Source organism: Egretta garzetta, unplaced genomic scaffold, assembly GCF_000687185.1.
Source record: "Egretta garzetta isolate BGI_Z169 unplaced genomic scaffold, ASM68718v1 scaffold375, whole genome shotgun sequence".
Lineage (NCBI taxonomy): Eukaryota > Metazoa > Chordata > Aves > Pelecaniformes > Ardeidae > Egretta > Egretta garzetta.
Window position 1 is genome coordinate 2,627,081 of NW_009259786.1, and position 15,633 is coordinate 2,642,713.

At 38.0% G+C, this 15,633-nt stretch overlaps 1 protein-coding gene across 1 annotated transcript in view; it reads right to left on the minus strand.

The window, feature by feature from the left end:
* Nucleotides 1-559: 559 nt before the first annotated feature.
* Nucleotides 560-15,633, minus strand: part of CDC42SE2 (CDC42 small effector 2) — an 85,961-nt gene continuing 70,887 nt past the window's right edge. The window contains exons 4-6 of the mRNA XM_009639535.2: nucleotides 8,074-8,175; nucleotides 2,934-3,051; nucleotides 560-2,494 (exon numbers count right to left, since the gene is read on the minus strand). Of these exons, the coding sequence (XP_009637830.1) occupies nucleotides 2,953-3,051; nucleotides 8,074-8,175 (201 nt within the window). The 3' untranslated portion in view covers nucleotides 560-2,494; nucleotides 2,934-2,952. The remainder of the gene's footprint in view (nucleotides 2,495-2,933; nucleotides 3,052-8,073; nucleotides 8,176-15,633) is intronic.

Below are 15,633 nucleotides of genomic sequence, written 5' to 3' on the forward strand. Positions count from 1 at the left end.
TCATTATCAGTCGTTAAAACAATTTATCATCAAGTTTCAATTAGTAAATGAGTACTTAAGGAATTAACTTTGAGAGTGTCAAATACAAAAATTACTTGAGCTAAATACAGAGTAGACAATATTGTCCCTTGCAGGTGTATTTAATGCAGATATGCATATTACAATGATTAGTTGTACAATTAAGTCTTCTGCTGATCACCACAGTAATCACACCACAATCAAGAAAGTAACACACATATCAGCTGCAGCCAAAAGAAAAGAAATCCTGTATATGTAGGTTTTCAAGGTATTTTTTAAGAAACCTTCCCTTGAAGATCCCCGCAGAAGCCCCTGGTATACATGCTAAGTCAATGCAACAAAACTGCCCATAAAACTATGGTTTAATCCACTTGGCAACAAAAGGGTCACGTGGCATGAAAAAAGCTCAAGCCTGCAAATTACTTAGTGACACTAATAGGTTACTCTTCAGAGAATTTTCACCACAAATTTGTCCGTAGGCTGCAAGTGTTTTTCTAATGCAAATGTAACTTATGAAAAAGAAAAAAGATAGGTCACCAACTGAAAGAAAACATTTATTGAATCAAACTCAATACTTTCTTTTTAATATCTACAAGCCAACACTGAACTGACTTTATTCAAGAATGAACACAATGTACAAAAGAAGTATGTCCGTTATAAAAATATGTCAATTTTTTTTTCTTGGCTATGGAGCTGAAAACATTTTGACAAGTGCAAGATAGGTTTGGCAAGCAAATTTAAGCCGCTATTACCAATGACAAAGTTCAAATAATTTTGTAATCATAGTATAGTTAAGACTCATTCATAAAGTGGCACTGGAAATGTTGACACCTAAAAAAAATATATCACTGCACTGCCATGTTTATGCACCCAGACAATTGAACATCTTGATCTTCTGTTGTCACAAATCAGTACGTTTTTCAGTAAAGACTATCCAGCCTAATTCGAACTATTCGATCAGGTAACTGACACCTACCACTGGAATATGACTTAGGGAAGGCAAACTACCTCCATGGCCCTCTATTTTGTGTGTTGTTTGCAAACTGAGAGGGAAGAGCAGGTAGGTTCATACATGTTTAAATGAACCTGACAGCTGTTGCAACGTGAAATCAGGGAAAGGATGGAAGAAGAATACAGAATCATTTATGACAGCAATCTGTATTTATGAACACGTGTGTTTATGTATAAAAATGGATCCGACTAGGCTCAGTTATGCCTTATTTGTTTGGATGGGGTTTTTTCACATACAGTTTGACTCAACCAGGACTCAAATCATTGACTTCTCTCAAACCACCACCAAGGAGGAAAAGAAGGGACCATTTACAGAGATAATCTGAAAACAGTGCAATATTAAAATACAATTTCACAACATGTGAGAGAAACATGCTTTGGAACCTGAGCAAAAGGCGTTTTACTGACTTAGTAAAAAGTCACCCTGTAAGTTGTTTTCATTGGCATTTGTTCTGCCAGATTAGTATGTTGCTCTTAGCAACTTCCATGGCCCCTAAATATTTAGTACACAGAAAGTGCCAACTACTTAGAGAGGTCTACTAAACTTTTCAGCTAATATTGCAGGCAGTCTGACATGCTGCTACTGGAAATGACCATACAGCCTAAAATTAAGAAAAACTGTAAAGAAGCAGCCAAAGTGATGCTTTTCTTTTTCAAATAGACTAAAGCGCTTCCACAACACTTAGATACGGTACTACACTGGTTTACAGTCTCAAGGTCAGCTCTTTCAAAATAAATATACTGAACATTTACAACAAATGCCTCATGAATGCAAGCTCTCTCTTTATTATTTCAAGACCAGTTGGATAAAAACTAAAATAAAGACATAACTCTGAAGCAGCTAAGTTACAAGTCCTTTTTCAGAAACAGGCATGACTTGGTGCCACAGCAAAATTTTTCACCAGTCTGCAGTAAGCAATTTTTTTTTTCTTCTAGCACCAAGCGTGCCACCATACAAAGCAACCTCACAAAACATGCAGTCATCTACTCTGCTGATTTTTTATGAAACAATCATTTGTGCTTGCAGGTCCCAGACCTTTCAGAAATGGGTGTGAACAATACATGATTGAAGACATTACTGGAAACTCACTCATTTCTAAATTACTTGAGTGGAGAAAAGATTTAAAGACTAAAAAGCAACAGAATGTTGTGCATTAGGATTTGTGAGGGATGAGGGAAGCTAAGGTTGGTGCTTTAATTTGCCTTAAAACAAACAAAAAGCTAAAAACAAACCTAAACAGCTCTATGTCCATGATACTGGTAGAGGCCAATGTGTGCATGCCGCCGAAAGGCACGGTTGGACCAATCTGATAAATGGCATCATCAGAGCAGAACAGCAACTTTTCACTGGAGTAATCACAAAGGGTGAACAATGAGTCATCGCTTCTCTCGTCATGAGCACAGAAAGCAGTCACCAAGGCAAAAGAGGGGACACAGGAAGGAAGATACAGGAATTCACATAAACCTGGAAGACATTAAACACACATTAAACTGTTTTGAACATTCCGAGTAACCATTTTCCTACTGTAACATTGCTATTCATTGACTGAACAGTATACACATCATTCTTAAATGGATGTAACTGTTGCAAAGAAGGTACCCTAATCACATCCCAAAATTCTTCTGAAATTTGTTATACAACTAACTTCACTTGCAAAGATTTGCCTACGATATCATCTTAGGTATAAAACAGGCTTACAGACAGACTGATGCAGTCAGGACAATCTCTTGTTCATTGTGTAAAAAAATTAACATGCTTACATGATTCTGAATTTTTTACTCAGAAATGCATTTTAAAATTGGGCATCATAAAGACAGCTATTTATAGGGAGCTAATTATGAAGTAGTATGATTGTTCTTCATACTACTCTAAGAGTGCCTAAAAAGCAGAGTGCAATACGTACTGGAAAGGTTTCCCCAAGATTATCCTGCCTTTGTATCTACAAGCTGCATCTGAACATTTGCAGACATACCACCTCCATAGCCTCCCTTGGACTGCATTTGGTTCTGAATTGAGCTGACCTGGAGACAGAAGGGAAAGATGGGCAGAAAAAAACAAGAAAGGCAGTTAGTGAGCTATGGCATCTTCTTGCTTCCAGTTTTATTTCTTGTTTAGATTTGGTTTTCAAGTGCTCCTTTACCATTAAAGCTACATTACTTTTGCATGAGGACATGTGCAGCGTAGGCTTGCCGGAATTTTCACTTCTGCAGGCAGCTCAGCAGGAGAAATGGAAGAACTGGTGCTGAGGCAGAAGTTTCTCCTCTCTCCCAAAGAAAACTGGCTGATTCAGGCTTTCACTGACCCGCTTGATTACTCAAAAAATTTAATCAACTATCTTTCTGGTATGCAACTCCACTCCATCTGACAAGCTATAATTTATCCTGTTATATGGGAGATGTTCTTTGCCAAGTATGATAACCTAGAAAAGCTGACACCGTTACGTTAAAAATATAATAGACAACTTAGAAAATATCTGCATAGTATCTGCACTGTATGGCTACCTTCAGATGATTAAAAAATTACTTTCTAAGCCAAAAAGGAGCTTTTGGTTTGTGGAAGGTTTTAGATTTATCTATTTACATAACAGCATATACTGCTTTCCTTTAAATGGCATGGTATTTATTGTTTAAATCATACTCAATCTTCACCTTCCCTGGAAATAGCTTATTTGAAGGTATTTTCAACCTGATGCAAATAAATAAAGAAAGAACACACACGCACATGCACATGCCTCTATGGTTTTCATTGCCTTTATCAACAAAAAGGAAGGGATTCCATAGATCTTCCCAGCTTGTGTTGCATCAGTCAAAACCATCTCCAAGTGCCTGCAGGAAGACAACTCCAACCTTAAAGGCTTGGCCTTTTTCTCTCTGCACCCCAGAGCATATGTAACAACTATAAAATGAGCACAAAATAACATTCATTCAAGGCTACAGCTCTGCAATTGAACTTGCAGCAAAGCCTATGCCTGCAGGGCACCATTTGCAACTACTACTTGTATGTTCCTTCATAGAGATCTCCGAATATCTCTAGAAAGCTGTATTGAAACAGCACTGGAGAAATATTTCCAAGTAGCTTGCATGGTATTTCCCCCGTCTACAAAGACAAAAGAAGTATATTCTTTTCCACAGCAAAGCCAAACACATGCACACACACAAAATGAATTGGCATAACTCTTTCTTACACACAGTTTCTCAAACCAATGTGAAGAAAAGAGCCTGTTCTAGGATCTTTGTCTTCAGCAGTATGGCATATTGCAGTGCTGCGCGAAAGATCTGATTTTTATGTATTTAAGCAGCTCTACGTAAAACCATTTTCTACCTTGGCACTTTGTTCAAATAAGTGACACAGCTGCAGCAGACCAATGTTATAGTCGCATTTTTCTCCAGGGAAAAGTGTTCAGAGCCAATACACCAGTGGGTCAGACATCAGAGATCACACACTCAGTAACTAAGTGTGGAGAAGTGCAGCTATATTCATGGGGTGGTGTTTAAAAACTTTCACATTTCACCAAGATGGTCATCTTCACCAAGCAACTTCTGTTGCTCATTGGAACAAAAGGAATTAGAATTTAATCTTTTTTCCCTCAGAAAATAATTAATCTACATGTAAATGTATTCACAGGAATGACTTGAGGATGTGCCCTGGTTTCAGCTGGGACAGAGTTAATTTTCTTCCCAGTAGCTGCTATGGTGTTGTGTTTTGGATTTAGTATGAGAATAAAGTTGATGACACACTGATGCTTCCCATGCTCTGCCAGGTTCACAAGAAGCTGGGAGGGGCCACAGCCGGGACAGCTGACCCAAACTGGCCAGAGGTCTATCCCAGACCACAACATGTCATGCTCAGCATATAAAGCTGGGGAAAGAAGAAGGAAGGCGGGAATGTTTGGAGTGATGGCGTTTGTCTTCCCAAGTAACCATCATGTGTGATGGAGCCCTGCTTGCCTGGAGATGGCTGAGCACCTGCCTGCCCATGGGAAGTGGTGAATGAATTCCTTGCTTTGCTTTGCTTGCGTGAGCGGCTTTTGCTTTCCCTATTAAACTGTCTTCATCTCAACCCATCAGCTTTCTCACTTTTACTCTTCTGATTCTCTCCCCCATCCCACTGCGGGGGAGCAAGCAAGCGGCTGCATGGGGCTTAGTTGCTGGCTGGGGTTAAAGCACAACAGGATGAACCCTGCCTCTAGTGAAAAAGAGCTAAAAAAACATCTCCAGGCCATGTCACCTTTCAGCCTGACAACTTGTCTACATGACTTTAAAATTTTGGAGAACAGCAAATCAACACAAATTGCAAGGCTAAAGTGTAAATTTTTAGTATGTCTTCCAAAGGTTAGAATTATTTCTCTGGTACTCAAATCATATGTAAAGATGTTTGTGTTAGTGGGCAAGGAAGTTACCAGCCTAAAATGCAGAGGCTGTTAGACTTAAAGCAAAGAGAATGCAGCAGATTAAACTTGACTGCATTAACAGTTCTGTGGTTATTGCATATGTGAAAACTTATACAGGAGACATACAATGTTAAAAATACTGAGCAAAAGCAGATCGAACAACTGCAGGCTTATAAGGTGGTATTCTTTCTGAAGCATCCTCCCTTTGAGGCAGTCTGAGCTACAAAAACAAAGCACCATGAAAAGCAGTTAATTTTTTTCTTGCCCAAAGACGCCATCGCCTTCCTTTGATGATACATGACAGCAAAGTTCTTCTCTCTTATGTCTAATTTAGATAGCATAAGGATTTAAAGATTTTGGAAGGGGAAGAAGATTGCACCAATTAAAAGACCATACATCTGTTGTGCTGCTTATATACCTCATTAATTTCCTTCTTTCCTATTAATTCCTTCCCTTTTAGAATTAGGAAGTAGTACAGATGGTCCTTGAGAAAGAAAACAAGGGAAAACTAAGAAAAGGACAGAATACATGAAATCAGAAGCAGAAGAAGAAAGCGAGAGATTTCACCATGGAATATGAAAGTAAAACACGAAAGACAATGATGGGAGTGAGAAAGAAACAGTACACTGAGGGCTCCTACTGTTCAAGCATATCTTTGACAAAGGAATGAGGTGCTCCACAGAGAAGGCAAACAAAAAAGCAAAATATTCCAGTAGTCAGAAAACTACTGTCACTCAGAATCCTAAGGATATGTAGTGAAGAATAATGCTGATGAAAAAGGCACAGAGCAGATAGTGGATGAAGAACCAAATTTATATGGGAAAAGCTAATGAAATTGCAGGAGGTCCTCCTAAGGTATTCAGAAGAGAGAAGGCACAGGGAGGTTCACAAAGGGTATAAATGTCCACACTATAAAGGACATTAAGCAGCAGAAAGACATGTGGAGGTTAACACTGTAATCTTGGAATTTATACTGCGAAGAATGAACAAGGAGACCAGATGCATTATTACTATAGAAGAGGCAGGAAAATAAGCAGTGTGAAAAAGTAGAGATTGTGCTTCTGAAGAGAGAGAAGAAAAAAATAATTGTTTTTTGCACACAGATCCTTTCTGGGATCAGAAAAATCACTCTGGCCACTGACACACCACGTTAATCAAATGAAAAAAAGTAAGAGAAACAGATAGGCAGTTAGGAGCATTCAACATTAAAAACTCTATGTAGAGAGACAATAATGACTACCTACTATCTGGAGATGAATTGGATATTATGCAAGGCAAAGGTGAGGGCAAGCAGGGCAAAAGACCGAGGTGAAAGAGCAAAGCTTCAGGCAATCACCACAAACCTCGCATGAGGCAGCTCAGCTGTGAGAATGAGGAAGGTTCTCACAGTAAGGACAACAAATATTTAAAAAGCAAAAAGCCATCCTTTAAAAAAATAAACTGCTCACTTGATCATGACTTTATAATTTCAATTTATAATGGCTTTAAATATTAATGTAATATATTGCATTAATAAGTAATTAGTGTTAACTTAATTTTATCGTGTTGAAGCTGTGTTTGCCCATTTAACTTGCTTACAGATGTTTCAGTACAAATCACTTTACATCTATTACGTTGTTTCTGGGAAAATGTCATCTTAGATTTTCTAGCTTTGCCCTTCCCCAATACGTACTGAGTTACAAAAGTTTTTGTCTGATCTCAATAAGCTGTAAACTACTGGAAACGGCAAAAAAACTCACCTACATTAAAACCGTCTCTTTCCTTTACAACTTTGCTCTCTATTCTGATTACTCTGACAGAACTCTTTCTTCTCTTTTGTCAAGAAGCATTTTTCATTATTTTCATCTCAAACCACTTTTTTCCTTTAAAGAGGATCATTAAGATCAATACATATTTCTTGTCATTATCTACAATACAACCCTTTTCTAGATTGCTTATTATTGACCTAAAAAACAGATTGATATTTCACATAAATACGAAGCTGTACAAACCGAATCTATCCTCATAAGATGCTTTTCAGGATCTTATCTTAGCCTCTGTTTTTCTCTTTCAGAGAAAGAAAAATATTTATTGCTCCTACCATCTACAGGAAGCCACAAAAACCTTGCCCATGACATCATTGCTTGCTCTGGAAATAATTCACACTGCAAATAGGTCTACAAACTGTAGAAAGGTCTCAACAAGGACACCCAAAAATATTTGTGTGCACTGTAAACCAAGGTAAGTTGGAGTTTTAGATGAACTATATTTAAAATGGCTTAAAGGATTTAAGGTAAGCAACATAGCCAATTATAAGGCACTTCTAAAAGTTTTCTCTAAAATAATCTAGTATATTTTCAAAAATACCTCTATTTCAGTTCATATGTGCCATCAGAATGAATTTTTTAAAAGTATTCTACACATAGCCTGTATGATTTATACAGCAACTACTATGTGTTGTCAATAAAAATAGGAATTTTAAAAATCATATTCCATAACCTTGAATGCAGGTGCTTAGGACTTGGAATTAAAATGCTAACAGGTTGTTATTCAGTTTTATAGAGATTCTTTCTTACAGTTGAAAGACTCATTGCTTTACCCGTGTGTACTGACACATACACAGTGTTCCTGTATTCTGTCTAAGATGAAATAGTCTTCATCCGCTCATGCTTACCGAATTCATTCCACTGAACAGGTCTCCTGATCCTACATGAGCTGTGTGAACGAAATTTGTTGGCTCCCCAATCATGCTTCGGTCAATCCGCCTTCGTCTTTTCTGAAAGGAAGGTAAAGAAACCATCTAACTGAGAGTCACTGAAAAGGCAAAACTAATGCGTGTCATAAATGTGAAAGTTAAGTGTCCATAGGATATTTCATACACTGTAAGATATTTTCATAGAGTCAAAAAGCAAAGTCCATATTCCTAGGTTAACCAAGACATCGGTAATACTGTCCTGTTTTCACTTGGAGGATTTGTAGCAGATGATTAGACCAGCACTGACACCACTCCTAATATCCAGGCCAACAAAACATTTGCAAATAACCCTACTACATTCCACGCTTTATTAAGTAGTATTTGCAATGTTTCATACAGTAACTTCTGCCTATATTTGCATTCAAATCATGATGTGACAGATCAAACTTGAAGTTTAGTCATTCAAAACAAGAACTAAGGATCAAAGAGTGTTAGTATAGTCTACAAAAACAGTAACTCAGAGAATTTCTGATTTGTATGCTGCGGGAACTTATGTGATTATTTGTAATATCCTTCATGGTGACAGTCAGAACAATGCCTTGAGTTTGATCAGGGTTAGTCACAGACATTCTTTACTTGACCCCGTATACTCAGATAATTTCCAGTCTGTGTGGTTGTAGAGTGTGAGCTGAAGGGGTGCGGTGTGATAGTAAGGCAGGATGCCAGATTAGGGACTCAGATTCCTGTGCCATGAGACAGACAGCAAGAATTGTGTAACCTCTGCCTCCCCTTTCTCAGAGTCACAGCTTCATTATTTTATTAATGTAGTAACACGTAAATGAAAAATTGGAGGCAGTAAGGATGTTAAAGCTGCTTTGGTTGCCTTCCTCCGACTAAGCATTGCATCTAAAGGAATAAAACAAGAAAACCCTCATTTCTTAGGCCAGAGCCAGGGAGCATACACAGAGCAAACCATGCAGTGTGCAGTCACCATACGCTCATATCCCGTATTTGGAAAAAAAAACTCCAAAACTCAATAGCCACGAAACATGGTATGAATATCTCAATTTAAGGCGCATCATACAAAAGACAATGTAATAGCTAAGAAACTACCTGAGCTCAATTAAAAGCTTCCTATCATCTTAAAGTCCACTCAGTCTCATTTTTAAGTGGATCTCTGTTTTTCGGATCTGTAATGAGATGGTAAGACCACCCAGACTCGAGACACGAAGGTACATGCCTCACAAGTAGGCTAGCTACTATTGAAACACAGCTACAGATTGAATGTAATGAATCAGAGCCCACAACTATGAGAATACATCATGGGGTTTAGCCAGCAAGTACAAAACATGTTTAATCCTTTCCTGTACCTTTTCCCTATTATAAACCCAGATTCCAGGAGGTTTCAGTACCTTACTGCATCATATTAACAGCTAGGGTGAGGAGAAACACTTAAACACTCCCACAGAAAAAACAAAATGAAATTACCTGATCTATGCCAAAACTATTAGGAAATTCTCTAGTCCCAACAAATTTGTCAGGATCAACCCAATACAATAATCATAGCCATAAAAGCATCTTCATGTAGTTTGAGTCTTTCACAGAGAAAATGTTTATGGAATTTAACAGAGATGTCTCAGTTACAGGAAACATTAGTAGAGTTCATAGAGCCATGAAAATAGCCACAACAGAATCTATTCCCATGTCCCACCAGTGCATTAGTATTTCAGACTGGAAATCAAGCTCACTTACACATACAGCAAACGATTTCTTAAGTTATGCATGATACCAGCTACATGACTAACCTGGGGGGAGCTTTTTGCTTCTACTGGTTGAGAACTGCTTATCTGACATGTTCAGGACAAGGAGCATCTCCACCCAGTGTGATGATTATTTTAAATGCACCTTGCTGTATTTACACAATATGTTGTGACTCCCGCACAGAAAGAAGCTCTAGAGAGCTGTATGAAACACACTGCTCCAACTAAAACACTTAAAATTGTTTCAGGTCTGCAGTAGTTGCTTCTCATCCCCTTCTAAAAAAACAACAGCCAGTCAGAATCATTTATATGTGCAAACAATACATCCATGATTTCTTGGCTTCAGTGGAGTTTTGAAATTCAGGATCTTGATGCAGGGAAAATGTAGACAATCTCAAAGCTTTTGGAATTTTTTGTTTATTTGTTTTGCAAGCAACCAAACTCTTTCTTTGGGCAACTTGACTGACTTTCCTCCTTTACTTGTTGCTAAGATCACTGGCACATGAGTAAGAGAACTAAGAGTGCTGGATCTTGTGAACAATGTAAATGATTCTCCGCTAACCATCAGCTAGTCAACCAGTAACCACTAGTTAAAGTGAATCTCCATCAAACCTTGTTTCTTTTCTTAAGCAAGTTCCTTATCAGAGGACATCAGCCAGTTACACCCTGGCACGTGTCCACCGATGTGATCTCCTTGAAGCAATGGAACAGTATTTAAATGCTCTACTATATTAAGACCACAGAGTAGTTCACTCTGAAAGCAAATCAAACATGTTTTTTTTTGCTGCAGGAGCACTCAGTTTACATTCACGTAAGTGTTTCAGCTTGGGTTGTGAGCATGCTTTTGAAGCAACATTGCCAGTTCCCATTTACCATGCATCCATTTTAATTTCAGAGTAATCTTGGGAGCGCATAAATTAGACTTCTTGTGGGGGAAACTGAACTGGAAGACTAGGTGATGTATTTCCATTGCTAATGGACATTGAGACCAATGGACCAGGTGAGCCAGTCTGAAGCAGACCACAAAAGACATTTAATGCACACCATGGTTGCTCAACACCAACTGTTCTGCTCTACTACATAGCTACTCCTACTAAGATGTGCCATTTCCATGGACACAGCCTCAGCCAGGACCAAAATGACCAATTAGCATGGGTGAAGGGACATGGAGAGCACTCTACAAAGCCACTTCTTTTCGAGGAATGTGACACAGGAGACAGGAGTAGGGCAGCATGCCTGGAAACGTTACAAAGCTTTTACAGAGGACACCATAAACATTAGCTTTGCCAGGATTTTATTGTGAAGTTGTACTTTCTGAGGCCTCATACCTGTAAGAATATATGCAATACCATTGTTCTAGAAACAGTAATTAACACACAGATTGATTCTTCAGTAAATTTAGTATATTTGAAAGAAGCTGAGAAGAAGCACATTCATCTCTAACTTAAGAAGAAGTGAATTGTAGAGTTATACTCATTTCCCTCTGTGCATCACTCGTGCTTTTCCATGGTTATTCCTACTGCAAGTCACATGCCTGAGCTGATAGAGCCCAGCAAAAATGGATTCTTGCTAGCCCTCACCCATGCCCCAAACTCCCCTTGGTAAATAATTAGCCTTATAATATATAAACACTGCTAAGCATTGTAGTAATGAGATCTGACTACAAAGGTGATATGTAAAAACCTGAATGTTTATGATGCTAGCGCAGAGGACTTCAACATACATGCGCCTGAACATTTGCATCATCTAAAGGTTTGTTTTAAATAGGTTTCTGATAGAACACATGTACGTCCCATCTCTGGCAGCCTAACTGCAATGAGACCCTATGTCCTGTATCTGTGTTTCTTGTGGATATTTTCTTAGCTGAGGGGAAGTAGAAGAAAGCTCACATTATGATTAGCAAACTTGTCTGTTATCTTTCTTGTCAATTTGGGTCAAGTTACTGAAACAATTGGTGTCAATGGGCAAAAAAAGTTTAAAATCTGAATTGTAGTATTTGACTTTTTTTTTCTCCCTTGCCTTATCCTAAAGCATTCCCCCCTTTGCTAAGGGGGGAAGGGGTGGCAAGGAGCACAACAGAGGTGAGATGAGAGGAAAAGACCTGTAAAGGGTTCCTGGAAGTAGAATAGGAGATGTCATAATTTAATGGCTTTTCTCAGTTTGTTCCCTTGACAAAAATCTGCAAAATTTGGACTGCAAAGTACACACCAGGTAATCTCTACACCGCAAAAAGAATAAATAATCTTCAATTAGAAGCAGAAGAGATGCAGGTTTGTGTGTTAAATGTTTGAGAGGAACGGAAGCAGTCCGAGGACCCATCTCAGAAGCTTTGCTTTGAACATACAGCCAAAGGCAATGAGACTGGATCACATTTCAGTTACCATAGTAATGAAATAAAGAATTGATGTCTCTTCTATTCTTAATCTGCAAGTGATGCTTTGCAACCCACACAGGGTAGCATCTCTTTCAAAGTACAAGATCAGAATTCAGAAAGCCACCAACAGTTGCATCACACAGAAATTATTTTAACCCTGCAAGCTTCTTGAAACTTTTTATAAACAGTGTTAAACTTGTTTTAAAAGATTAAAATAATTATACCATGTATTTAACCTGCTCTTCAGCAAAGTCACAAGCATTTTACTGAAACACCATTTTCATAGTTCAAAAAACTACTTTCTGCAAGAAATTCAAAACTGTAATTTGTTTCTTTAAAAAAAATTTGCCAATGATGGGTCCAGGGGCATGTAAAAATTCCTTTTTATTCCCCTCTATTTTTGCCTTTTTTTTACTATTGCCAGATTTTGTCCAGAGGCTGGGCTGCACTTCTCTAGCTCAAGCTACTTCATAGTGATGTCAACAGTTCTGAATTATACAAGTTTTCTGTCTATATACATATAAAAAGAGAAAAGCTTTGAAAATTTTTCTCCTTTGCACGGTTATGCATCCCTCTATGCTTTTCATGACAGGTCCTCTCAAAAAAAGAAAAAGAAAAAGAGAAGACATGCAGAATAACGTCAAGGTCTCAAATATATCAGAAAATATTTGAGCGATGGCACTTAGATCCTAGCAGGCTGATAATTATTTTTCTGGAAGCTGCTAAAAGCCAAAGTTGCAAGTGAAGTCAAACAGAATACCATACAAAGGTATCCCCAAGTCAAGTACCAACCTACATACACTGGGGATCAAAAGCAAAGAAATTTCTCTGTTTAGCTGGCAGAAAAGCACGTTCTGCTAAATCTCACCAGATTTTGTGAGATAGCTGCTAGATGAATATCCCAAATCCAAGTCTGAGTGAAGTGTAAGCGACACACAATGCTTCAAAAGGACCCTGTAACACAAAAGCATGTGTGGATTTGGCCTGCCGAAGACTCCACCTCAGCCCCAGTCAGCCCTCAAATGGAGGTGGTATCATGGGTGCGGATGAGGAACGTGCATTCTAAGCATAAAGTGATACATGGTGGAAACAAGAAATTCAGAGGGGATCATAAGTTATTACCACTTTGCTAACATGTAGAGTTTCTGAAAACAATGCTTCTTTATTAAAATTTATTAAAATTTTCTCCTACCACCTACCATTTAACTTATCTCCACTTTGCACACCAGAAAAACTGCCAGCTCTTTTCCCACACAGCAATGCTCTTTACCCAGCTGTACATTGTCCTGGCTTTTTACATCTTAGGATGTCAGTCAAGTAAGATGTAAGAAACCAGGCAACAGAGTACCGCTGCCCTCAATGCGAGCCTATTACAGGGAACAAACAGCCTGTCTACACTAGCAACAAATTAGTGCCAGGGGCAGAGTAGAACTTTGCAGCTCACATTATGAATAACAAATTTTGGTATTTAAGTCACAAGTAGTAAATCTTTGTATTGATCATTCTTCTCTAAAACTAATACAGTTGTTTTTCTATCGAGGAGAACATTTTATTATTATTTATTAATATTATCAAGCTATCACAAGGCAAGGATAACACTACTGCTAACTTTGTAACATTTACCAAAACATTACACGTGTAATTTTTCATGACTGTGCTTGCATATATATAGTTTTGTCTCATTTTACATGCAGTAAAAATATATTGCACATAATACATGTATGACACAGCACTATACTAATACACATTGCATTTCAAGGCATTCTTCTGACACTTCGTATTTATCTGTGTTCCAAAGAATGCAGGGCACAGTAAACCAAATTAGAAAGGAAATAGCATGCCGATCGGATCTATCTAGTCTTATCTTGCACAATGTTTCCAACCTGATCCAAATCATTAAGAAGTGAATTTTATATATTAAAATGGCGAGTGATGCACCTTCCTTTTTTTTACACAGTTCTTCTTGTCTTTCATCCTAACTATCTGCAGAAGAGGAACTTCCGTTCAAATTTGTCATAATTTCTCCTTATTCCGCAAGACTGTCTATTATTTTTCATGATACGTTGTTTTGGCTTCTCTCTTATTTCAATACAAAATTTGCAAACTTGCGACAAAGACTTAAATGCAGAAAATCTAAGTACCATTTATTGAGGCATAATCCCTGTGCTTTATAGTCTCTCTTTCAGAATAAAATGATGAGAAACATCTATTGTATTTCAATTTCAAAACAGCCTTGATACGTAATTGGGGAAAAACAAAACATCATGCTTTGACACCTCATCTGATGCAGAGTAAAAGCATCCACTTTCCAAGATTCATTTTCCAGTCTTGTATCAGTCTCTTCTCTAATTTCAGACTATTTTTTTTTAAAATTAATTCGTTAAAAGGAGTGCAGATTGTGTAAATCAAGGTATTCATAATATTCCACATTAGGGTGGGCTGTCGCAGCAGCATTTCAGGCTTCAGTGAGCCCCATTCACTTGCCAGGATTGCCTTTGAGTCAGCAATGTTACCACTGGCTTGCAGGCTCAGTAACCTAGCTAAGACAAAAAAAGAGTTTTTCCCTTCTCTTAAATGATTACTGTCATATAACAGGCTTATCTCTCTTGGCAAGAAGCTAACTAAAGAACATTTAATTCCTCTCTGAAGCCTGGTTCAAGGCTTAATAAATTTACTTGCTAACTCCCTACTGGGAAACTCTCCTTGGTGAACAGAGAAGTGAATGATCCAGCTGGACATGATAAAGAGTTGCTTTGCAGAATGAGTTTCTGTGGTCAGAGAATGACCACTTAGATTTATTACCTCCAAAACATTTTGCTCTTTTCAAAGCAGGAAGATGACTGTGAAGTCATAAACACTGGAACGTTACACAGCTTTTAAACTTGTCTCCCCAACATGAGGGTCAGTTTTTCAGGATGCTCAGTCAGTGCTATCTCAGTCATTAAAATGGCATCAAATACAGTAAGAAGCAATTCACTCTCCATGATAGCTCTTTGCAAGCTTGACTTAAGTAGCAGCAGGGTATTTGAACATAATGAAGTTTAATAACTTTTAAGCAAATCATCTAATCCTTTGCCACACTACGAAATCTAAAGTTAATACATCTTCCCATATGAAAACAATCTAAATCCCAAATTCTCTTCAAGTACAACAAATCCCAGTAGAGGCGCCACAACAGCTCTTCTTATGGTAGATGGGACAAATGCAAACATGGAATACACTCCTGGTCCTCCCCTGTACCTGCCTAGTGCATTTGTTCTCACGATTAGGAGCTCATCTGTTCATACATCCAACACTCAGTGGACGCACTATCAAGACAGTGATAGGTAAATATGTGATTTGCTTTTTTTTTTTTTTTTAACTGGAACTGTCAGATTTATATGGAGGCTCACAGCTATTGTGTTT